This window comes from Anser brachyrhynchus (assembly GCF_964034855.1).
Source record: "Anser brachyrhynchus genome assembly, chromosome: 28".
In the NCBI taxonomy this organism is placed as follows: domain Eukaryota; kingdom Metazoa; phylum Chordata; class Aves; order Anseriformes; family Anatidae; genus Anser; species Anser brachyrhynchus.
In genome coordinates this window covers 3,421,565-3,442,872 of record NC_137721.1, presented here as the reverse complement: position 1 = coordinate 3,442,872, position 21,308 = coordinate 3,421,565, and the positions used below count along the sequence as shown (strand labels likewise).

At 73.5% G+C, this 21,308-nt stretch overlaps 2 protein-coding genes across 6 annotated transcripts; one reads left to right on the top strand and one right to left on the bottom strand.

Annotated features, from left to right (window-relative positions):
* The first annotated feature begins 52 nt into the window (after window positions 1-52).
* DCST2 (DC-STAMP domain containing 2) lies at window positions 53-4,999 on the top strand. The gene is made up of 14 exons (XM_080570355.1): window positions 53-393; window positions 475-873; window positions 999-1,193; window positions 1,299-1,364; window positions 1,480-1,693; window positions 1,769-1,926; window positions 2,020-2,184; window positions 2,297-2,464; window positions 2,560-2,660; window positions 2,736-2,866; window positions 2,975-3,090; window positions 3,167-3,260; window positions 3,359-3,616; window positions 3,698-4,999. The coding sequence occupies exons 1-14, from the start codon at window positions 84-86 to the stop codon at window positions 3,795-3,797; spliced, it is 2,475 nt and encodes an 824-aa protein (XP_080426481.1). The 5' UTR covers window positions 53-83; the 3' UTR covers window positions 3,798-4,999.
* ZBTB7B (zinc finger and BTB domain containing 7B) lies at window positions 4,660-21,213 on the bottom strand. 5 transcript variants are annotated; one of them, XM_080570352.1, is made up of 3 exons: window positions 21,088-21,213; window positions 6,978-7,990; window positions 4,660-6,440 (listed from the first exon to the last, which is right to left on the bottom strand). In XM_080570352.1, the coding sequence occupies exons 2-3, from the start codon at window positions 7,979-7,981 to the stop codon at window positions 5,996-5,998; spliced, it is 1,449 nt and encodes a 482-aa protein (XP_080426478.1). In that variant the 5' UTR covers window positions 7,982-7,990; window positions 21,088-21,213; the 3' UTR covers window positions 4,660-5,995. The 5 variants fall into 5 exon arrangements, with proteins under 5 accessions (XP_080426478.1, XP_080426476.1, XP_080426475.1 ...); XM_080570350.1 differs by lacking the exon at window positions 21,088-21,213 and adding an exon at window positions 19,028-19,178; XM_080570349.1 differs by lacking the exon at window positions 21,088-21,213 and adding an exon at window positions 18,901-19,037.
* Between the last annotated feature and the right edge of the window lie 95 nt (window positions 21,214-21,308).

Below are 21,308 nucleotides of genomic sequence, written 5' to 3'. Positions count from 1 at the left end.
CCGGTGCATTGTGAGCTGCCTGCTGCCATTCCACTGGCAGCATCGGATGTAGGAACTGCACCGGGAGCCTCAGAGACCCGAGCATGGAGCCAGTCTTGGGGCTGAAGAGGCTCCGGGGCTGGGCAAAGAGGGCCTGGGGCAGGCAGCCCCGGCACAAGCGCTGGCTGGAGGAGGAGAGCAAGGTGCGGGAGGTGGCGCGCAGCACCGCCGGCTTCGTGCTGGGCATGGCCCTGGCCAGCCTGTACGGGGCCCTGGTCCTGCTGGCGCAGAGCGGCAACGTCTGGTACTGCCTGGTCACCACCGTCAGCCTGGGCACGGCGCTGGGGCTGGGCATGGCCTTCTCCACCAAGGTGCGCGTCTCCGTGCTGCTCACGCTGCCCCACATCTTCACCAGTAAGCAGCCGGGGTCCCGCAGCGGGGGGCACGGGAGGTGCTGGCCCCCCTCAGAGCCCCAGGGTCACCCTGTCCCCGCAGGGGAGGGCAAGATGCTGCTGCTGCTGCTGGCGCTGGGCATGGCTGTGCAGGGGCCCTGCACCAACATCCTGCACAACTTCTCCCGGGCCGCTGAGTCCCTGTCGTGTGGTGCTGAGCTCGCCCTCAACCAGACGGCCGAGAGGCTGCAACGTGCCCGGGAGCCACTGCTGAGTGAGATGGGGGGGGATTGGGGGAGCGGGGGGGCTCTCCCTGGGGTGTGGGAGGAGATGGGCAGTGCTGGCTGGTCCCGGGCTGCCCACGCCCTGCGGGGTGCACTCAGGGTCCTGCTCTCTGCAGACGTGCTGGCCAAAATCAAGGACATTGCCCAGAAAGCCAAGGTGGTCGGCGACCGCGTCCGCAAGTTCTTCCGCTCCATCATGGACTCCGTGAGCCACGTCGGTGCGTGGGGGCTCCCGGGCTGCCCCCAGCCTCATCACCCCGTGTCAGGCCTGTCCTCACCCCCCCCCCCATCCCCATCCCTGAGCCCCCATTCCCCGTCCCCATTGCCCTCTCCCTGCCCGCAGCCCGAGCCCTGCGCAACGTGTGGCGCTGGCTGGCCAACGTGGGCGAGCTGTGCAACCAGGAGCTGGGCACGCCGTACCGCCGCTGCCTGCGCCTCTTCGAGGAGGCCAAGGACAACTGTGAGCGCGCGCTCTCCTTCCTCTTCTTCCTCTGCTACATCATCATCACCTTCAGGCCGCTCTGCGGCCTGGCCAACGGTGCGTGCGTCCCCCCGGCACCTCTGCAGCGAGTGGGGGCACAGTGGGGCAGAGCCACAACCGCTGCCTGCGGCCCCACCCTGGCAAAGCCTCCCCTTTCCACAGCTGGCCTGCTCTTCTGCATCATCCCCCAGTACATCCAGTCCTTCCTCAAGAAGACGATCGCAGCCCGTGAGCATCCTGGCACTGCCGGGGGACTGGGGACCCTCCTCTGCCCCCCATTTCCCCTTTCCTGGCGCTCTCGCTCCGACCCCCAGCACTGCCCCGCTCCTTGCCACCCCCGCAGCCCTCAGCAGAGCGCTGGACCGCGTACGCAGGGAGTTCGAGTTCAACATCTCGGCTGTGCACCACTTCGAAGTCAGCCTCAACTCCAGCAAGACCCTGGCTGATGTGGCCCTGGACATCATGGAGGGCGTGAGCCAGCGCCTGGAGCCCACCCGCCAGGTCGTGGGGCTCTTCGCATACGCCTCCTCCTGCGCCATCCTCTACCTGTACCTGAAGTGAGGGTGCTGGGGCTCTGCTCCGGGGCTCGGGGAGCCCAGCGAGCCGAGCCCAGAACCCCACACCCTCCCCAGGGCGCTGCGGTACCGCTACCAGTACCTGCGGGATGACGCCTTTGACAACGTCTACATCACGCAGCGCTTCATGGAGATGGACGTGCGGCGAGCAGAGCAGGGCAAACCCACTGTGCTGCCCCTGAACTTCTGGGAGAGCGGCCGCTACATCCACCCCGGTGAGCCCTGCGGTGGGGAGGGTCCCCCTGTGCCGGGGAGCCACGGGGGGTCCCGGCATGGCACAGCCTCACGGTGCTCCCGTGCCCGCCCAGGGATGCCGTGGCTCTCGCAGCAGGAGCGGCGCCGCTACGGGCTGGAGCTGGTGGGGCTCCTGCGGCACATGCTGCTGGGGCTGAGCCTCGTGCTGGCCGACTACAGCCTCTTCTGGCTGCTCGACCTGGTGCGGCACCAGATGCAAGGCGAGATCGTAGCGAGGGGTGAGCGGGCATCCCTGGCCTGAGCCCTTCCCTGGCTCCCCCCTTTCTGCTTCGCTGGCTCGGGGATGAGGTTTTGGGGTCCCGCCGTGCCCCTGACCCAGCCACCCCGCAGCCCCGGCGATGCTGGCCATCAGCGTGAACGGGACGGGCTACACCAGCGAGATCTTCCAGGACCTGGTCTCTGCCTTCGACGTGCTGCAGCGGGGCAACGTCTCGGTGCTCTCCCAGCGGTGCCTCCTGCAGCCCGTGGAGCCCGACTACAGCGCCTACATCAGCATGGGTGACCGAGGGGGCGGGCAGGGGGTGCCCGCACCCCACGCAGGGTGTATGGAGGTGGGGGGGGTCACCACGGCATGACCCATCCCTTCTTTGCAGGCATCCTGTACGGCATCTGCCTCTTCGTTGCCATCTTCGGCAACCACGTGGGACGCCTGCGGCGGGTGGTGTGTGCCGCTTACTACCCGGCTCGTGAGCAGGTGAGAAGCCCCCACTAAGGCACCAACCCCCCCAGCAACCGCTCGCCCTCACCCTCCTGTCGCCTTCGTGCCCAGGAGCGGACGTCCTTCCTCTACAACAGCATCCTGGCGCGGCGGGCAGGGCTGGTGCATGCCCTGCGCCAGGCGGCGAGGCTGCACTCGGCGGATGCTGGGCACGGCAATCTGCTCCTCTTCCTCACCTCCAGGCAAGCGTCCCCGTTACGTGCCTCGCTGGGCATCGCTGAAGGTCGGTGCCAACCCCCGGGGCTGGCTTTGCCCTGTCCCTGCTGAGTTGTCCCCGTTCCTTCCTGCAGGGTGCCTGCCTTTGGCCGGCTGCTTCGGCTCCTGGGCATCCAGCAGAAACACTGCCTGGCCTGCGGGATGGCGGAGCAGAAGGACTTCATCGCGTGCATCACACCCAGCTGCAAAGGTGGGCAGTGGGAGGAGAGGCAGGAGCCCCCCCCAACACACACACACCTGTCCCACCCTGCTTTATGTCTCTCCAGGGCTGTACTGCAGCGACTGCCACCAAGCCCTGAACAACGTCTGCTCCATCTGCATGGGTCCCCTGAGCTACAAGGACATGGGGGACGAGGAGATGTGAGCAGGCTGGGGGGGGAACACAGGGGGCGGCACGGAGCTGGGGACATCCCGTGGGCTTGTGGAATGGGGGGGCTTCCCCTGCCCTCTCCCCACAGGGACTCCAGCGACGAGGAGACGGTGGGGCTGTGGCTGGGAGCGCTGCGGACGCTGCGGGGCCACGAGCAGGAGCAGCGCCGGGAGCAAGGGCAGCTGCTGAGGCAGCGCATCCAGGAGGTGGCAGGGGGCCGGGGGGGAGCCCGCCGCTTGCCCCCTGAGATGTTGGCCCAGCTGCGAGCCCAGCTGAAGGAGGAGGCGAGCGAGGAGAGCGATGGGGACAGCTACGGGGTGCCTGGTGAGGACAGCTCCTTCTCCAGGTGAGGACTGGGAGGGGTGGCCTTGGGGACATGGGGGTGCGGGTCCCTGACGCTGCTCTGCCCCCCCCCATCCCCTTCCAGCCTTGATTTCAGCTACCAGGAGCAGCCCGAGGGCAGCGGCAGTGAGCTGGAGGAGGTGAGGGTCCTGCAGCCACCCAGCAGCAAGGGCAGGGCCGGGTGACGGCAGGACGGTGCCGCGCAGACGGCTCGGTGGCCGCGGGGACATGGCACAAGGCTCTGGGGATGCGGCCGAAGCCCCAGCAATGCAGTGGAAGCCGTGAGCTGCTGGGGCAGATGGGGAGGGGTTGGTGAATAAAGCACCCAGTCTTCAAGCCACCAGTGTCCTCGTGCCCTGAGCTGGCAGCTGGCACCGCTGCAGTGGCCCCGTCCTCCCCCCTCATTGCACCCCCAGCTCCAAACCCCAGCCCTGCGCTGTCCCCAGCCCTGCTGTAACCCTGTCCCCACCCCTCATGGTGCCCCCAGCCCCATCCCCATGGTGCCCCCAGCCCCATCCCTGTCCCCAACCTTATTGTGCCCCCTCCTCCATCCTGGTGGCTCTCCCACCTCTGTCCCCGTGATGTCCCCAGCCGCACGGTGCCCCTGTCCCCACGCTATTCCCAACCCCATCGTGCCTCCACCTCCATCCCAGCAGTGCCCCCTGCCCCCTCTGTGTCCCCCCAGTGTCCCCAGCCCTATCGTGGCTCCATCTCCATCCCTGCAGTGAACCCAGCCCCATCACCGTGATGCCCCCAGCTCCATCACCGTGATGTCCCCAGCCCCATCACCGTGATGCCCCCAGCCCCATCACCATGATGCCCCCAGCCCCATCACCATGATGTCCCCAGCCCCATCACCGTGATGTCCCCAGCCCCATCACCGTGATGCCCCCAGCCCCATCACCGTGATGCCCCCAGCCCCATCACCGTGATGTCCCCAGCCCCACCACACCCCCAACTCCAGCCCCGTGGTGTCCCCAACACCGTGCAAAGCTGTACTGGTGGCGGTGGGGGGTGCTGGACAGACAGACAGACGGGGCGCACGGGATCCCTGCTTCTCTGTTTATTATCAAGCAGCCTTCGTTTAAAAAAAAACAAACAAACAAACAAACAACAAAAAGACGCGACCCGGCGGCGCGGGGGCGCGGCCGCCCGCGGATTATTTCATTTGGTTTCTTACACCAGAGAGGTTCAAGTAGCCGAAGATTTCAAGTTCACCATAAGGCACTTTAAAGCCATGACAGGAGCCAACCCCCCCCCCCCCGTCCCCATCACCCCTCCCGTCACCCCATGGCAAGGGACAGACACGCAGAGGCCAGGCAGCGCTGGCGGGCAGCAGCGGAGGGGCCGGGAGGGGTGGCTGGAGGGGGGGGGGGGGAATATATTACATCATCTTTTTAAATATAGATAAAACTCTTATTTTAGGCAAATAGTGCCGGTCCCCTGCCCCCCGGTCGTGCCGGGGGGGTCTGCGCCCTGGGGGCATGTGCAAAGGGCAGAGGGGTGACCGTGGGGGCCCGGCCACCCCGGGGAAGGGGTCCCACAGGGCCGGGGCGTCGCGGGGGGGGGGTGGGGGCCGGGGGGGGCTCACCCGGAATAGTGCAACCAGAGAAAGCAGCCGGGAGTGCAGGGGCGAGGGGGCTCGCCGGGGAGGGGGGGGCTGCTCGGGCCGGGGGCCTGCGGGGGTGGGCTCGGGGGGGGGCTCCGGGGACAAGCTATGTACAGCGCGGGCCGAGCGGGCGGGGAGACCCCCCCCGGCCGGTGCCGCGGAGGGGGGGGGGGGGCCGCCAGGGGGCGCCCCCCCGCCGGCCGGGTCCTGCCCCCGGCGGCGCTCCCGGTTACCGGGAACGGAGGGGGGCGGCCCCGGGGGAGGGCGAGGCGGCCCCTCCCGGTCCGGGGCCGGTCCCTCCCCAGCGGCTCCGGCGTCCCGGGAACGGCGGCGGGGTCGCCCCGGGAAGTCGGGGTTCGGGGGGGGGGGCGGCGGCGGCGGGGGCGCCCCGGGCCGGAGGGGGGCGGCGACGAGGGGGCCCCCCCCGCCCCATTGTGCAAATCCGCCAGGGGGGGAGTTTCCCCCTTTTGCATAATTCAGAACAAACCGTGACGGGAAAAACAGGAACAGAAACCCCGTCGGGAGGCGCGGCGGGGCGCGGCGGCGGCGGGGCAGCGCGCCCGGGGCTGCCCGGGGGACCCAGGCGGGCCGGCGCCGCGCCTCCCCCCCCCGCCCTGCCCCCCCGCCCGGCGGGCCCGGCCCGGCTCGGTACGGCCCGGCCCGGCTCGGCTCGGCTCGCTACGGCCCGGCCCGGCTCGGCGCGGCCCGAAGCGGCCCGGCTCGGCTCGGCCCGCCGCCCCCCGGCGCGCTCCGTCGGGGCGGCGGCGGCGGCTCCTACGCCGTCTCCACGGGCACGGCGCCGTCCGGCTGCGGCCCCTCCTCGGGCTCCGGCTCGGGCTCGGGCTCGGGCTCGGGCTCTTCCTCCTCCTCGTCGGGCCTCGCCGGACCCCAGTAATGGGCGAGGGAGAGGCGCAGCCCGTCCAGGCGCCCGTTGGAGAGGTCGAGCCCCGGGGGCCCGGCGGGCGGCGGCGGGGGCTCGTCGCGGCGGCGGCGGCGCGTCCGCACCTCCAGGCAGTTCTGGCCCTTGAGGTGCCGCTGGAGGTGGTCGTCCTTGGCGAAGGCCTTGTGGCAGACGTTGCACTCGTAGGGCCGGGCGCCCGTGTGCAGGTGCATGTGGTTCTTCAGGTCGTAGCTGTGCAGGAAGCGGGCGCTGCAGTGCTGGCAGGAGTAGGGCCGCTCGCCCGTGTGCTTGCGCATGTGGATCTTCAGCTTGTCGTTCCTGGGGGGGGGGAGATGTCAGCAGGGTGGCCGGCACCCCGAGGCAGCGGCTGCTGGGATGACAGCGCACAGCCGGGGCAGGGATGCGCTGCAGGGACATCCATGGGACAGGGATGTGCTGTGGGGACAGCAGGGGCACCCCTGGGACAGGGATGTGCCAGGGGACAGCAGGGGCACCCCTGGGACAGGGATGTGCCAGGGGACAGCAGGGGTACCCCTGGGACAGGGATGTGCAAGGGGGTGCCACAGGCATCCCCAGAGCGAGGATGGGCTTGGGGGCAGCACAGGCATCCCAGCAGAGTGCACGGGACATGCGGGGTCGGGGTGCTCTGGCAGGGCAGGGGACCACATCCCTGCTGCCTGGCTGGGGCGCACGGAGACCAAAGCCCCCCCAGGCAGGCATGCATCCCAGGGGAAATGTGTCCCTGGGATGCTGCGGGGACACCAGCAGCCACACGGGCTGGAAGAGGACGTGTCACAGGGTACCCCAGGGACCCCCGAGGCAGGGCAGGGAGGGGGCCAGGCCGGCAGCACTCACCGTGTGAAGCGGACCCCGCAGACCTGGCAGGCGAAGGGCTTCTCGCCCGTGTGCGTGCGCATGTGGCGGGGCAGCTTGCCCGCACCGTGGATGACCTTGTGGCAGACGGGGCACTCCTGGGGCATCTGCGAGCGGCGCTTGCGCACCAGCTTGTCGGGCGTATCCAGCCCGGGCGCCAGCGACTCGTGGTGCAGCGAGCTCAGGTACGCCATGAGGTCGGGGTCGATGGCGTCCTCATCGGAGCCGGCCTCCTCGGGGGACAGGGGCGGCTGGTAGGGGAAGGGGAAGGGGTGCGGGGGCAGCTCCTCCTCCTCGGGCATCTCGTAGCTCTCGTAGGTCTGGACCAGGCCCTCAGGCAGGGCGGGCAGCGGGGGCGAGGGCGGCTGGGGAGGTGGCAGGGGGCTGTCGTACCCCTCGGCCTCGGCGGGCAGCTCCTCGGTGTGGTTGTTGAGCCGGGAGCCACGGGCTTGCAGGAACTTGCGGGTCTTCTTGCTGCGGCGGGCAACGGGGCGGGCGGGTGGCAGGGTGGGCACCTCGTCCTCGGGGAGGGTGGCGAAGGCCTCCAGGTAGCGGCGAGCCCGCTCGCAGTCGCCATCGTCGGGGCCAGGAGCCTCCAGCCCGCTGCCCTGTAGGATTTCCACGCAAGCAGCGATCACGCACGGTATTTCCAGCAGCTGGGCAGCCTGCAGCACCTCGCCCATGTTGGCGCTGCTGATGGTGAGCGTGGCCGTGTAGGCAAATTCCAGCAGCGCGCCCAGCGCCTCCGGCCCCACAAAGTCCAGCTCGCAGACCTCCTGCCCCGGCCCCTGCCCCGCAAACAGCTTCTTGAAGTAGCGGCTGCAGGCGGCCAGCACGGCCCGGTGCGTGCGGTACTCCAGCCCCTGCGTCTTGATGGTGACGTCGCAGAGCACCCCGAGCTGCCGCTGCTCGTTCAGGCTGCTCAGCAGCTCGCTGCTGTGCTCGGGGAAGGGGATGCCAATGAGGTCGTCCTCCGGGCTCGCCATCGTCCTCACCTGCGGGAAGCAGAAGCCAAGGAGGCTCAGCACCGGGCAGCGCCCTTGGGTGCTCGGAGCCGTGGGGTGCTGACGGCGCAGAGGGCTGACGGGAGGCGGGGGGAAGATGGCGCTCGGAGGAAACTTTGTGGCTGAAGTGTCAGCTCTGCTGCAGAGCCGGGGGGGGGCGGCAAGGAAACCCCCTGCTCTTGAGGAACGCGCTAGGGGCAGGGTGCCCCCAGCAGTGGGGTGCTTGGGGCTGGAGGGGCGCACGGCTCGGCACCACCGCCGCCGCCGGGGCCTTGGGTTTGGGTTGGATGCTGAACCTTCCCCGCCACGTCGAGGCAGCCGTGCCGCGGGGGCTGCCCTCGCCCCCCGCTGCGAGGTCGGCTGGTGGCGGGCCCCCCGCCGCAGCCCCCCGCGCTTCCTCTGCCGCCAGCACCCAGCCGCCCGCGCCGCCCCCCGCGCGACCACAGCAAAGGGGGAAATCTCGGTGCGGTGCCTTTGAACGGTGCCGAGGCGCGGCGCTTCCTGCGCCAGCCCACCCCCCGCGGCCCCCAGCCCGGCCGGGCGCAGCCGCCGGCTCCCGGCACCCCGTCCTGGGAACGTGGGCCTCGCCGGCGGCGGGCGCGGGTGGGCGGGCGAGTGCCGGGAAGAGGGCCCCGAGGGCCGGGGGCCGCCCCGCAGAGCCCAGCCGGGCTGGGAACACGGGCCACGCTTCCTGCCACGGCAGATTAGGATCAGCACAAGCGCCGGTTCCTGCCCCCGCTCCCAGTGGGGGCCCAGCCCCCTCCCTCCCCCTTTGCCCCAGCCCGGGGCCGCTCCTCGCCCAGCCAAGCCCTGCCTGCGTGAGCAGGGCCTTTCCCACGCTGCAACTGGCAGGGCTTTACGTCAACGCAGCCATAAACCCAGCACCGAGGCCTTCCCGGGCCTGCGGCACCGCGGGGCAGGCTGTGCCCAGCACAGGGGCACCGCCACCACCGGGTCCCCACGGAGCAGCAAGGAGGGGACGTGCAGGCACCCAGCGCAGAGCAGCACTCGTGGCCGCAGCCAGCTGCCGGGGCTGGCGCTCAGAGGGCGATGGACCCGTGGGATGAGGGAGCCCTCTTGCTATCCCCAGCCCTGGGCATGGGACGGTGGCTGCAGGAGCTCTGGAGCTGTTGCCTGGACGTGGCCCCAGTGCTCAGCCACCAGCAACGCTGTCCCAGCCCTTTGCGGTTGCTCAGTGGCACCGGGGCGAGGGGTCTGTCTGGTGGCTGCGACCCTTGGTAAAGGCAATGCCAAGAGCGTGGCACCGCCGTGCCCGCACACCCGGCGGTGCTGTGCCACGCCATGCCAAGCGCAGCCACGGCTGTCGGCGCTGCACATGGCACTGCCGGACAGCGCCAAGCCGTGCCCATCCCCAGCGCACCATGCCGAGCCGTGCCACACCAAGCCGCTCCGAACCGAACCCTGCCGCGCCGGGACGGCCGTGCCAAGCCGCGCGGTGCCGTCGGCGGGCGCGGGGGACGTGCCCCCTCTTGCCCGCCGAGGGGCGGCGCGGCCGGCGGGCCCCCGGCGCAGGGGCCCATCCCCACGCCGGCCGCTCCCTGCGCTTGGGCGCCCGCCAGCTGGGGCTGCCTCGGCAGGCGGCTGGGAACGGCCCCGGAGCAACCGGCTGCGGAGCCGCCCCAGCCGCTGCCGAGCAGGCCCGACCGGCAGGGCAGGCGGCAGCCGCCCCTGAAACTGGGAGCCGGGCAGTGCCGACCGCCCGGGACGCCGGCGCCACCGAAATCCTGTGCCCCCCCCCCCCCCATCCTACCCGTACCCACCCTGCGGTGCCCACCGCCGCGCGCCCTGTGCCGCTCCCCGGGTCCCCACTGCCCGCCGGGGTGGGGGCGAGCGGATTAGGGGCGATTAAGCCATCAGGGCACTGGGAGCCAACAGGCAGTGACAGCCCCCGATGAGATTAGGCAGGATTAGCAGCGGGGGGAGGATTATGGGAGGTGAGCACCCTGTGCCGGGGCTCGGGTGGCCCTTGGGGGGGGGGACAGGGACACTGTGTCCATCGAGCGCTGCCTGCAGCACCTCAGGGCTGGCACAGGCAGGCTGAGCACCGGCTGTCCTGGGACGGGTGGCACGCGCTGCTGCTGGACGCGCTGGCAGGCCAGACGGACGGGAGCAAAGCAGGGCAGGAAACGCTGGCGGAGCGAGGCAGCCCACTCATGCCCTCCTTCACCCGTCGCTCGCTGCATCCCCTGGACGAACACGATGGCAGCAGGAGGCACCCGCTGCCCCAGGGTCCCCAGGGTCCCCATGTGCCCTCCAGCACCCCCAGCCCCTCGAGACATCCGGGCACGACTCGCTCGTACGGCTCTTCCTGTTTGCAGGGCCGGGGCTGGCACCGCTGGCACGCTCCCCTTTGGGGTGCTGCTTCACCACAGGCCCGTTGCAGCACCCGCGGCCCCAGCTGCACCGCGGGGGGCTCCGAGGCCCACACACGGCCTCCGTTCACGCATCCCTCCGGCAGCCTCGCCGTACCGCAGGGTGCACGCGGGAACGTGAGCCCAAGCGCCCCGTCCGCGGGAGCAGCCCGGGTGCTGCAGAGCTCCCCGCGGCCTCGGGCAGAGGCACAGCTCGGAGGCCGGGGCGAAGGAGCCGGGACCCCCGGGAGCGGCCGCTGGGGCCGGATGCCTGCGGACGTGCGACCCGCGCTGGGGCAGGGCGGGGGCGAAGAGGTGGCAGGAGGGGGATTTTCCATCGCACCAAACCGCCTGTTACTGCTTCTTCCCCGACACCCCCCCCCCCCCCGCGCATCCTCCCCACTGGAGCGAAGTCACATGCTGAGCGGGTGCCATTGAGGAGATCGCAGCGGCGATAAGGAAATGGGGGGGGGCAAGGTGTGAGGGAGCCAGAGCCGCCCCCAGCACCCCCCGCACGGCAGGGTCCCCTGGCCGGTGCGGGGGGACGATGCAGCGGGGTGCAGCCAGCTGGCGAAGGGGCTGGCAGCATTGCCCGTGCCCCCACCTAGCCAGCACTTTCTCGGTTACGTCAATGCCCGCAGCCGGGCCCGTTTTGCCCTCTGCAGCTGCACAGGGCCGGGGAAAAGGGGAGGGGGGGTTGCTCCCCGCGCAGAGCCGGCTCCCATGCCCGGGGCATGCTGCAGCAGGAACAATGGCTCCCGGGTCACCCTGACATCCCAGCCGCTGCCGGCCCCGCGGCACCTGGCAGCCAGCACCCACCCGGCGCAGGAACCGGCTGCGTCCCCCGCTGCAGAACCTGGCCAGCACACCGCACACAGCCACGGGGCCAGCCTGCGCCGAGCTCGGGGCCTGGGGACCCGGGTGGAAGCGGGGACCCCAGGGCCTCTGCCTGCTCCCTGCCGTGGGCAGGAGGATGAGGGGCTGGGGGTCCCAGGGTACGCGGCTCCGGCTCCGGGCTGCTCCTGGGTGCTGCTGCTCTCATTAAAGAGAGTTGAAACGCTGTCGAGGGACTTCACAGCCGCACCGGGGAGAATGAGTCACCCAGGAAGGTGAGCGCAGCACCAGGCAGCGCATCGGGCCCCGGCCCCTCGCCCCAGAGGGGCCCCTCGCCCTTTGGGAGCTGGGAAGGGGACCCAGGTGGCCGGGCGTCCCCCCACCCACCCATCACCCTGCCCAAAGCCTGCAGGGAGCAGCAGCAGCCCAGGCGCCCACGCCGTGGGGCATGGGGGGTGGCATGGCTGTGGGACGGGGGCTGCATAGCCCCGCTGCCATCTGCAATGAATGGAGTGGGTCAGGGTCCGGCCGGGCTGGTGGTCCCCGAAGGGGCACGCACCAGAGGTGCGGCTGGGGGTCCCGATGCCGAAGGGGAGCCCGGACGTGGGCTGGGGAAGCGGTCCCGCTCTTTGAAAGAAGAAAACAGCGAGCACACAAGAAAGGAAATGGTTTGAAGAGACGAGAACAAACAGAACCCACCCGCCCTGTATTGGGGGGGGGTGAGCCCCGCAGCAGCTGCCCCACCAGCAGCCCCCCAGCTCCCTGCGCACCCCCCCAGCTCCTCCCGGCCCGCAGTGACACCCGGAGAGCTCCTGGTCCCCGCGAGTGGCGAGTGCCCCGCGGTCACAGCCGCGCACCCAGAGCCCAGCCGCCGGCACCGGAGCACCCGAGCATCGTGGCCCAGGTCTGCCTCTGTGCGCACCCAGGACCGGGGCCGGGCTCCAGGCACAGGCAGCCCCGCCATGGCGGCACGGCCGGCCTGGCGGCATCGCCACCGCTGATCCCAGCGCCTACAGTGGGGACCAGCAGCTGGGAGCCCACTCCAGCCCCCTGCCCGCGGGCCCCAGCCTGGCAGCACGGCCCCATCCTGCTGCCAAAGCCTTCCCCACTGCCCATGCCAGGCAGAGGCACGCCCGGCACTGCTGCTATGGGGCGCAGGTCCCGCTCTGCCAGGCGGGGACAGCGAGGTGACCCACACCTCGCCACCCATCCCATCCTTCCCCATCCCAGCGGCAGTGAGGGCGGTGCAGGGCTCGGTTGACGCCAGCATCCCGCCGGCCTGCCCGGCAGCCTCCCAACCGGTGCCCCGGTGCCCTCCCCACACCCGGCTGCGCCAGGGCCCTGCCGGCTCCCCAGGGGCCACTCGGCACCGTCTCCGCCGTGGCCGGCGGCGGGTGGGCGCACGGCTCACCTGGCGCGTGTCCCCGCGTGGCTCGGCGCTCCGCCGCCGTTGGGTCCACGGCCCGCGAGCGGCAGGGAGGGGAAGGCAGGGTGCTGTGTGAACTTGGCCCCGCTCCCCGCTGCACTTCAGCGCGGATCCCACCTCAAAAGGAGTTGACGCCCACACCCCGGGTCACGCACCTCCCAGCCCCGCTTCCCAGAACACACACAGCATTAACCCTTCTGCAACCGGCACCGCGGCCGGGGCGCCAACCCGGAACCGGGCAGGGGGCAGCCCCGGCACCCTCCCGCCGGAGGAAATTCCCAGCGGCGCTGGGACCGTGCGCCCCGCACCGCGGGCATCCCCTCCCCGTCGCACCGGCCCCCCACGCCGAGGCGTCGGACGGGCCCTCGCCCTCCCGCCGCCCCGGGGCAGGGCGCTGGGTGCTCGCCGCTGGCCGCGGCCGGCCCTGGCCAAGCCAGGAGGGCGCCTGCGCTCGGCGGGAGCAGGGCTGCCACCGCAGGGCTGGGCTCGGTGCGGCGTGCCACGGCCTGCCCCGGAGCCGCCCCCCATCCCTGCACATGCATGTCCCGCTCTGCCCCCAAAGGCAGCCCCAACACCGCCGCGCCGCCCCGGGTCCTGCCGTGCCGCAGCCTGGCAAAGGCGGGTGGCACGGGGAGCCCGGCCACCAGCATCCGGGCACAAAGGGCTGCGCACGCCGCGACCTGGGGAAGGGGCTTGTGGATGGCCCCAGGCACCCGCCGTCGCTTGGTCTCCTCCGCAACCCAGGCAGGGGCACCCACAGGGCTCAGCTCCCCGCTGCCCGGCCCCACACCCCCTGCTCAGCCCCCTGCTCCGCTGCCTGGGGCAGGCTTAGGGTTCTCGCAATGCCCCCATAATTACACCCTCTGCGTCCCCGGCTAAACAGCAATTAGCAGCCCAAGGAGAGCTCCCCACACCCCACCGCCAGCACCCAGCATCCGCCCCGGCCGCCCACACCAGCTCAGCACCCGGCCAGGGCCGTGCCAGGGGCTGCTCCCCCCCCGAGCCTGGCTGAGGCCATCGGGCGGCCGTGCCAGCGCCTGGGAGCCGCGCTGGCCATGGCACGAGGCCTGGCAGAAAGGGGAAGAGCGCTGCGCCGGCGCGGCCGCCCCAGCCGTCAGGGAGGGGGCCTCTGGCCCCAGCAACGTTCTCGGAAAGAGCCGAGCCGTGTTGTGCAAGAGCCCGACCACACGGGCGGGCAGCAGGCGTGCAGAGGGGCAGCAGCCACGCCAGCATCTCGCCTTCGCGGGCACCGTGCGCCGGGCAGTGCGCAGCCGTGCCGCGGATCGGGCAGGCCCCCGCTGCTCGCGGCGCCGGCAGCCTCCCCCAGCACGCCGCGATGCTCGGGGCTGGCAGGACATGGCAGTGGGCACAGCCTCACGCCAGCAGCCCCGGGAGGGAGGGAGCGTGGCACCTGCCTGCCAACCCTCCGCCTGCCCTTTGCTCCCCATAAAGGAGGGGAACGGCGCCAGCCCCCCCTGGCCCAGGTGTGCCAGGTGCTAAGGGCGGGAGATAAGGTGGGCGAGGCGGGCAGGGAGGGGCACGGCATGGGCACGCAGCCCTGACTCAGGGTTCCCGCTGGTGGCCAGGCCCCGCTGGGGGTGACTCACCGCGGCCCCCCCACCCTGGGGGTGTTGCAACCTCCCACACGCCGTCGCCAGCCCCACAGGGCCGCTCTCCCCAGCTGGGGGGCACGGGGGGTGCCCACCCGCGGAGCTCTCGGTCCACCCAGTGGGCAAGGGGCTATTGAAGAAGCGGGGTGCTGGCCTTCGGGAACGATGGACCGACCCTCACCCGTCCTCACCGTGGCTGGTGCCACCAGTGATGGCACTGGCTGGGGATGCCCAAACCCCCATTCCCCATGGGATAGGGACAGGGCATGTCCTGGGCCAGGCCTGGCTCCAGCACAGCACCAGTCCCTGTCCCCGAGGCAGGACAGACATCCAGCCGCAGCACCCCAATGGGCATCTCCACCTCTCCCACCCCACACCCCAAAATGTGGGGCCCTGACCTGCTGGGACACACGGCCCCACTGCCACCTGCACGTCCAGCAGTGGACGGGACAGAGGTGGCTGAGGGCGTGCAGCCTCTGGGGGTCACCCCGGAGCTCCCCGCACTGAGTGTGGCTGTCCTGGGACGTCCCAAGGGCAGGGGAGAGGCCACGCGAGGCCGGACGCTTCGGCTGTCCCCAGCTGCACCCTGCCGGGGTGGCACGAGGAGCGGGGCCACGCAGAGGCAGGAGCAGGCAGAAGGAAGGAAGCAAGGAAGGAAGGGGTTGCCAAAACAGAGCTTGAGGGGGGAACAGGAAGGAAATGGTCAACAGCAAACACTGCATCGGATCGCCCCAGCGCAGAGTGAAACCCACCCACGGGCATCTGCCGGGGCAGGGAAGGGTTGGGGCCGAGGTTTGCGCTCGCCCAGGGTGAGCAACGCTCGAACGGCTCCGAACGGGGCCTTCGGTACCCAGGCCAGCGCCGAGAGGGGCCCAGCAGAGGCGGGCAGCCCCGTTGTGGTCCGGATCCCACAGCCCAGCCCGCTCCGTTCGGCGGCTGCCCCCACCCTGCCCAGAGCCCCCATGGGCAGCAGCGAGCCCCAAGCACCCCCCCAGGAGCCACGCTGTGGCTACCGAGAGCCGGGGGCAGCAGGACCAGATTCCGCCAGCCTTACAGCGTGGGACAGCCGGCGCTGGGGAGAGCAGGGCCAGGCGGCTCCGCTCCCGCTCACCCCGCAGCACGCAGACAGTCACGGGAGCCCCTTGGAGGACAGCCAGACCCCCAGGTCCTGCTGTACCGTGTGGCCCTGGGGGGGTGCCACGGGCTGGTGACATCTCCTCCCCCCACACGGGACCCTGTCCTCACGGCACCCCGGGAACCAAGCAACGCCAGCACCATGGAACCGGTGTAGGATGGGCTCCAGTGCTCCATCCCGGCACCGGGACGGGCCTGGTCCCCATGGGGTCACCCAGCAAGGACAGTGCCAGCCCGCAGCCCCCCCTTAAACCCCCCGAAATAGCCCAGCTTCCGCCCCCACGGCAGCTGCCTGCCTCCAGTTCCCCGCTGCCCACGGATGATCCTAGGGGAGGGAGGGAGCAGGCGGCCCTAATCCCCCCCGAGCCCACTTAGCGCTGCCAGCGAGGCTGAGCCCGACGCAGCCCCCCCAGCCCGCACAGCACCGACAGCGAGACCCCCGGCCAGGCCCCCCCACCTCAGGGGACACGACAGACCCTGACCTGTGCCTGCGATGGAGCGGATCTGGGGCAGCCGGACACGGAGCCAGGCCGCCGCACATGGGGCTGTCCCCACGCTGTCCCCAGCCCTGCAGCAACCCAGCCGGGATGCCCCCACCGAGCCAGCTCGCTCCCGCGTGGCCCCAGAGGAACGGGAATCCCCTTCCCCTCCCCATCGCAGCCCCCAGAGCAGAACATCTTCCTGCCCATCCTCACCACAGCCCCCAGTGCTGCTGGGGGGAACCTGGCACGGGGACAGCCGGGGACAGCACCGCAGCAGAACGGCCAAGGCATCACCGTGCTCCCGCGCGAGCCCAGCCGCGCTCCCCAGCCCACTGGCACTCCGGGTGGGCAGCACCCAGCGCCTGCGCCAGCAGGGACCCAGCGCCCCGCAGCAGGACCCCGTACTCACCGCTGCCTCCAGCCGCTGCCCATGGGGCCTGGGGACGCGGCGGGGACAGCCAGGGCAGAGCGGAGCACGCAGCGCAGCCGAGCCTGCCGGGAGAGGCCAGCGCTCGCCTGACCTACTTCTCCTTCCGCATCACCTGCTTTCATTTTCCCTCACCACGGCTCGGTCCCCCCGCCCGCCCACAGCCCCGCCAAGTCACGCCAGCGGCTCCCCAGGGGCACGGGGCGCCGGGGTCCACGGCTCCCCAGGGCACCGGCGTGCACGCGGCCGGGTCGCCCGCACCCGGGGCACGGAGCGCGGCGGGGCCCTGGGCGCGCTGAAGGTCACCGGCCGCTGCTGGGGACAGCTCCAGCAGCAGGCACGGCCGCCTCCCCCCCCGCCCGCGCGGCCACCCGAGCGTCACCTCCCTGGCACGAAGCGAGTTCGACGGGTCTCAGCCCAGCCCCTCGCCGGGTCCTCCGGCCGCCCTGGGGCTCGCCGGGGTGTGGACACGCAGCTCCCGGGGCATGTCGGGGGACGCCAGCGCTGCCTCGGGGATCCGGGCGGGTGCGGAGAAGGGAGCCCGGCTCCCACCCCCGGCACCCCGCTGGCTCCTGCACTGGGGTTACTATGGCAAGGCCGCAGCACGGGGGGAGCGCGCGCGCTCCCGGGGGCTCCCGCGAGCAGCCAGCATGCTGCCAGGAGAGATTTCTCTGTGGTTTCATCATCCACCGCCCGCCCCGAAGGAGAAGTTCCTGCTCCACGCACGGGGCAGCAGCCACCCCCCCCAGGGCCAGAGCGCAGGGGCTGCCCCGCACCCCCAGCTGCGCCCACTGCCCTCCCCCTGCACGCCCGGGGCCTTCGCACTCGTGCCACGTGTGCACAGAGGGTGCTCAGCAGCAGCTGGCAGAGCTGCGCTTCCACAGCCTCGGGCTTGGCGCTGATGGGGGGGGGGTGGGGGGGGGTTGTCCCTGCACGGGTGGCTCTGTGCCTCCCCAGGATGCAGCCACCGATGTCCCCCACCCGCCCGTCACCGCCCCCTGCCCCAGCCTGGCAGGACCCAGCCTCACCCGCCGCGTGCGTCCCCCTCCCCAGCACAGGCACCCCGGCCTGAGCAGCCCCTTCTCTCCATGCCAAGCCCCCAGACCACCGTGGCAGCACTGCAGCCCAGTCCCGCTGCCCCACACCCCTCCCCTGCCCCACAGCTTCCCCTTCTCCAGGCTCCAAGTTCAAGTTCCTGAGCCCAACCCCTCCCTCCACGCCCGGCCCCGGCATCACCACCACGGCCTCAAACCCTCGGGCCGGCCCACACACCTCTGCCGGTACCGCCAGTATGCACCCCCTGCCCCGAACACGCGGCTGGGAGCCGTGCCGGGGAGAGCCGCCGGCCCAGCTCCGGCAGGGGAAACTGAGGCACGGCGAAACTCACCCCAAAGCACAGGATCCAGCCGGGGAAGGGGGCACCCAGACCTCCGGTCTCGCCACTGGGAGGGAACGCAGATGCCCGGCCACCAGCCCACGCCAAGCCCAGCCCCGCGTCCCCTCGCCCAGCGCGAGCAGCCCCCGGTCAAGGGCAGCCTCAGCCCAAGACGGCAGCCCTCGTCTGGCGCGGGCCGGGGCGGCCGCGGCGGGAGGGTAAATACCGCACCCCGCCCCTGGACAAACACCAGGCTGGGGGCAGCCAGCCCGGGTGGGAACAATTACAGCAGGGCTGGGTGCGCGCGGGGCAGAGTCCACCGGTCCCAACACTCGGCGGGTGCCGCGGGGCGGCCGGGCGGGGTGGGCACCCCCCTGCAGACCCGCGGCTGCGGCGGGACGAAGGGAACCGCAGCCAGGGCCCCATTTCGCCCCCGGCAGGGGCAGCAGCGCCCTTTCTCCATCACGAAGGCGGGTGCCGCGGCTGCCAGCTCGCCAGGCCCGGGCAGGTCCCCAGCAGGCCCCGCAGCACCGCACGGTGTGCCAGGACACGGGGACACCGCGTGCCGTGCCACGGCTGGCCCCAGCCCCCCGGGGTGACGGGAGAGCAGCGGGGGCTCCGAGCAGCCCCCTTGCCCGTGCACCCGGGGACGTGACTGAGGGACTCGGCCAGCAGCTGGGGGGGCGGCCCATCCGCCGGGGGGCCGGGAAGGGCCGTGGCACGGCCGCACGCGGGGGCTGAGCACCCGGAGCGCGCCCCCCCCCCCCCCCGAGCTCCGGTGCGGGGAACCGGGGCCGAGGCTGGAGGCCTGACAGCCGGCGGGGACCTGCCCTTGTCACCGGCTTCCCGCACTCCTCGCTCCGGGGAATTCCCCCGGTGCCGGGCCCGGTGCGCGCAGGGAGCGAGCGCCCGGTGCGTGCAGCCCACGCGTGCCCGGCCCGAGCCGCCCCCCCCCCCCCCGCGTCCCGTCCCCCCCCCCCCGCGCCTGGCACCCGGCCCGGCGACGTGTCCACGTCCGGCGGCCCCAGCGCGGAGCCGCGGCGGGCGGGCAGGCGGCCGGGCACGGCGGGGCCGGCGGCGGCGGCTCCCGAGCTCGCCGCTCCCGGCGCTCACCCGGAGCGGAGCCGCCGGGCACCGGGGCTCGCGGCGGCCGCACCTGCCCGCGCACCTGCGGCGGAGCGAGAGGCACCGGCAGCCCCGCGCGGGGCCGGAGCGGGGCCGGCCCGAGCCGCGCCACTCACCGGGGCCGGGCTGCGGGCGGGAGCCGGGCGGTCCTCCGGTGCGAGCCGTCGGTCGGGTCGGTCCGCGCGCTCCGTCCGTGCGCCCGCGCCCGCGCCCCCGCCGCTCACCTGCGCGCCCCGCGCTCACCTGCGCGCCCCGCCCCGCCGCCGCCGCCGCGCCCGAGCTGCGGCCGGTCCCGGGGCCGCGGCCCCGCCTCCGCCTTCACCTGCCGCCGCCGGCCCCGCCCGCCCCCCCCCGCCCGGCCGCCGCCGCCGGGCACCAGGAAGCGCCCGCCCCGGGCCGCTCATTGGGCGGCGCGCCGCGCTCCCGGGCTGCCATTGGCGGGGGGGGCCGCCCCTCAGCCCCGGCACACCCCCGGGAGGGCGGGGGCCCTGCGGGCGGCGGCGCGGCCCCCCCCCCCGGGGGCGGCGGGGGGGTGGGGGGGGGGGTGCGGGCGGCGGAGCCGCGGCCGCGGCCGGGGCCGGCCCCGGGGAGCGGGGGGAGGAAGAGCTGAGTCAGAGGCGCAGGGAGGCGGCGCGGCCGGGGGGGGTGGGGGGGGGCGGTTAACGGGGCCGCGCTCGGACGGCCCCGGGGCCGCCCCGCCGCCCCCCGGTGGAGGGAGCCCGGCACGGCCCGGCCGCGCCTCGGCCGGTGCCAGGCGCCGAGCGCGCTCCGCCCGTTTGCGGCCGGGCCCGCCCCGCTCCGCCCGGACGCGCCCCGCTCGGGCCCCGGCTGCACCGGGAGGAGCGGCGGGGGGGGGGGGGGCGGCGTCGAGCGCAAACGGGGAGCGGGGCGCGCAGGGGGGCGGCGGAGAACGGGGACCGGAGAACCGGAGGACGGGAGGGGGGCTGGCGCGGCGGGGCGGCCCCCCCCGGCTGCCGGTGCGGGCAGGGAAGGGCGCGGCGGCGGAGGCGCCCCCCCCCCCCTCCCGGCCCTCCCGGAGCGGCCCCTCCGCAGGTGCCTGGGCGGGGGCCCCGCACAACCTGTTTGGCCGCCGCCGGTCCCCGGGAGGCAGCAGCGGCAGCGGCCCGGCCCGGCCCGGCGCTCACCTCGCTTCACCCCGGCCCCCCCCCCTCACCCCCCCACCCCCCCACCCCGGAGCGCTCCTGACTCAGAGCCCGGCCGCGGCCGCTGCCCGGCGCTGGTGGAAAGTGTGAGCCGCCGCCGCCGGGGGCTGCCAAGGCAAACACCGCCCCGCGCAGACGTTATGTCAGCGGGGCGGGCGGGCCGCGCCGGGGGGCACCGCTCCAGCGCCGGGGCCGCCCCCCGCCCCGCAGCGCTCCCGGCCGGGCCCCGCAGCCCCCGGGGCCGCCGCCGCCTCCCGCGGCCCCACCTCTCCCCGCCCCCCCCCCCCCCCCCCGCCTCGGCCGGCTCCGCCTCTGCCGCCGGTACCGGGCACCTGCCGCCGCCGCCCGCGCTGCTGTGCCCGGGGCGCGGGGCTGCGGCTCCCCCCGTGTCCGCCGTGCCCGTCCGTTTGTCCGCCCGTCCACCTGCCTCGCCTCCGCCCGCCCGCGCACCTCTGTCACCTCCCGTCGCCTGCGGGCAGCCCGGCCGCGGCGAGCAGCACCCCCGGCCGGCCGCCCGTCCATCCTCCCGGCCGCCCCACCGGAGCCGGCCCGGGGCCGCAGACCCCGCTCGGGGCTCCCGCGGGGGAGGCGGAGGGGGAACCCCGCAGAAAATCCCCTCCGCGCCTCCTGCCGCCGAAAGCCGCTCCCAGCCCCGCGGCGCCGACTCGCAGCGGCCTCGGCCCGGCCGCCCACCGGCCCGAAACCGGCCTCCCACGGCCCCGCCGCCTGCCGCTCCCCGCAGCCCCGGCGGACACCGGAGCTCCCCCTCCCCCGGGGAGCCCCCCCTCGTCCCCCGGGGATCCCCCCCGCGTTCTCCGGGAGCCCCCCGAGCCCCGCCACAGATGGCGGGGGGGGAGCGGATGGATCCGGGCCCCCGGCGCCGTCCCCAGCCCCCGGTACCGACGCTGCCTCGCCCGCTCCCCGGGCCGGGCCCCGCCGCCGCCCTCCCGGGACCCGCGGCCGCAGCCCCCGCCCCGACGGCCCCGCCGCTATTTTTAGCCGCCTCCGCTCTATTTTGGTGCCCGCCGTTGCGCTGCCGGTGCCGGCGGCGGAGCCCTCGGTTCCCGCGGCTGCGCTCCCCCCGCCCCCCCCCCCCCAACGCCCCGGCGGCGCGGCCCCGACGGCGCGGTGCGCGCTCACCTCCTCCCCGCCGGGACGCGGCCGGACCGGGGCGCGGGCGGGGCCGGGGGGGGGCCGCGGAGCCGCCAGGCCCCGTCTAAGCCGGGCCGGCAGCGTGGCAGGAAGGACCGGGCGGTCATCGCGGCCCGGCCCGGCCGCCTGCAGAGGGCACTGCCGGTCCCCGGAGCGGAGCCCCGCGGGTGCCGAGCTCGCCGTGCCCCGGGCAACGGCACCGGGAGCCC

What these genes read in the sequence shown, in the direction of transcription:
- DCST2 (XM_080570355.1), top strand. Translation starts at nt 84, where the DNA reads ATGGAGCCAGTCTTGGGGCTGAAGAGGCTCCGGGGCTGGGCAAAGAGG. An exon ending in CAAGAAGACGATCGCAGCCC is followed by an intron (nt 1,365 to 1,479) that starts GTGAGCATCCTG and finishes CCACCCCCGCAG; the next exon opens with CCCTCAGCAGAGCGCTGGAC. An exon ending in AGGCGAGATCGTAGCGAGGG is followed by an intron (nt 2,185 to 2,296) that starts GTGAGCGGGCAT and finishes GCCACCCCGCAG; the next exon opens with CCCCGGCGATGCTGGCCATC.
- ZBTB7B (XM_080570352.1), bottom strand. Translation starts at nt 7,981, where the DNA reads ATGGCGAGCCCGGAGGACGACCTCATTGGCATCCCCTTCCCCGAGCAC. An exon ending in TGCGGGGTCCGCTTCACACG is followed by an intron (nt 6,441 to 6,977) that starts GTGAGTGCTGCC and finishes CCCCCCCCCCAG; the next exon opens with GAACGACAAGCTGAAGATCC.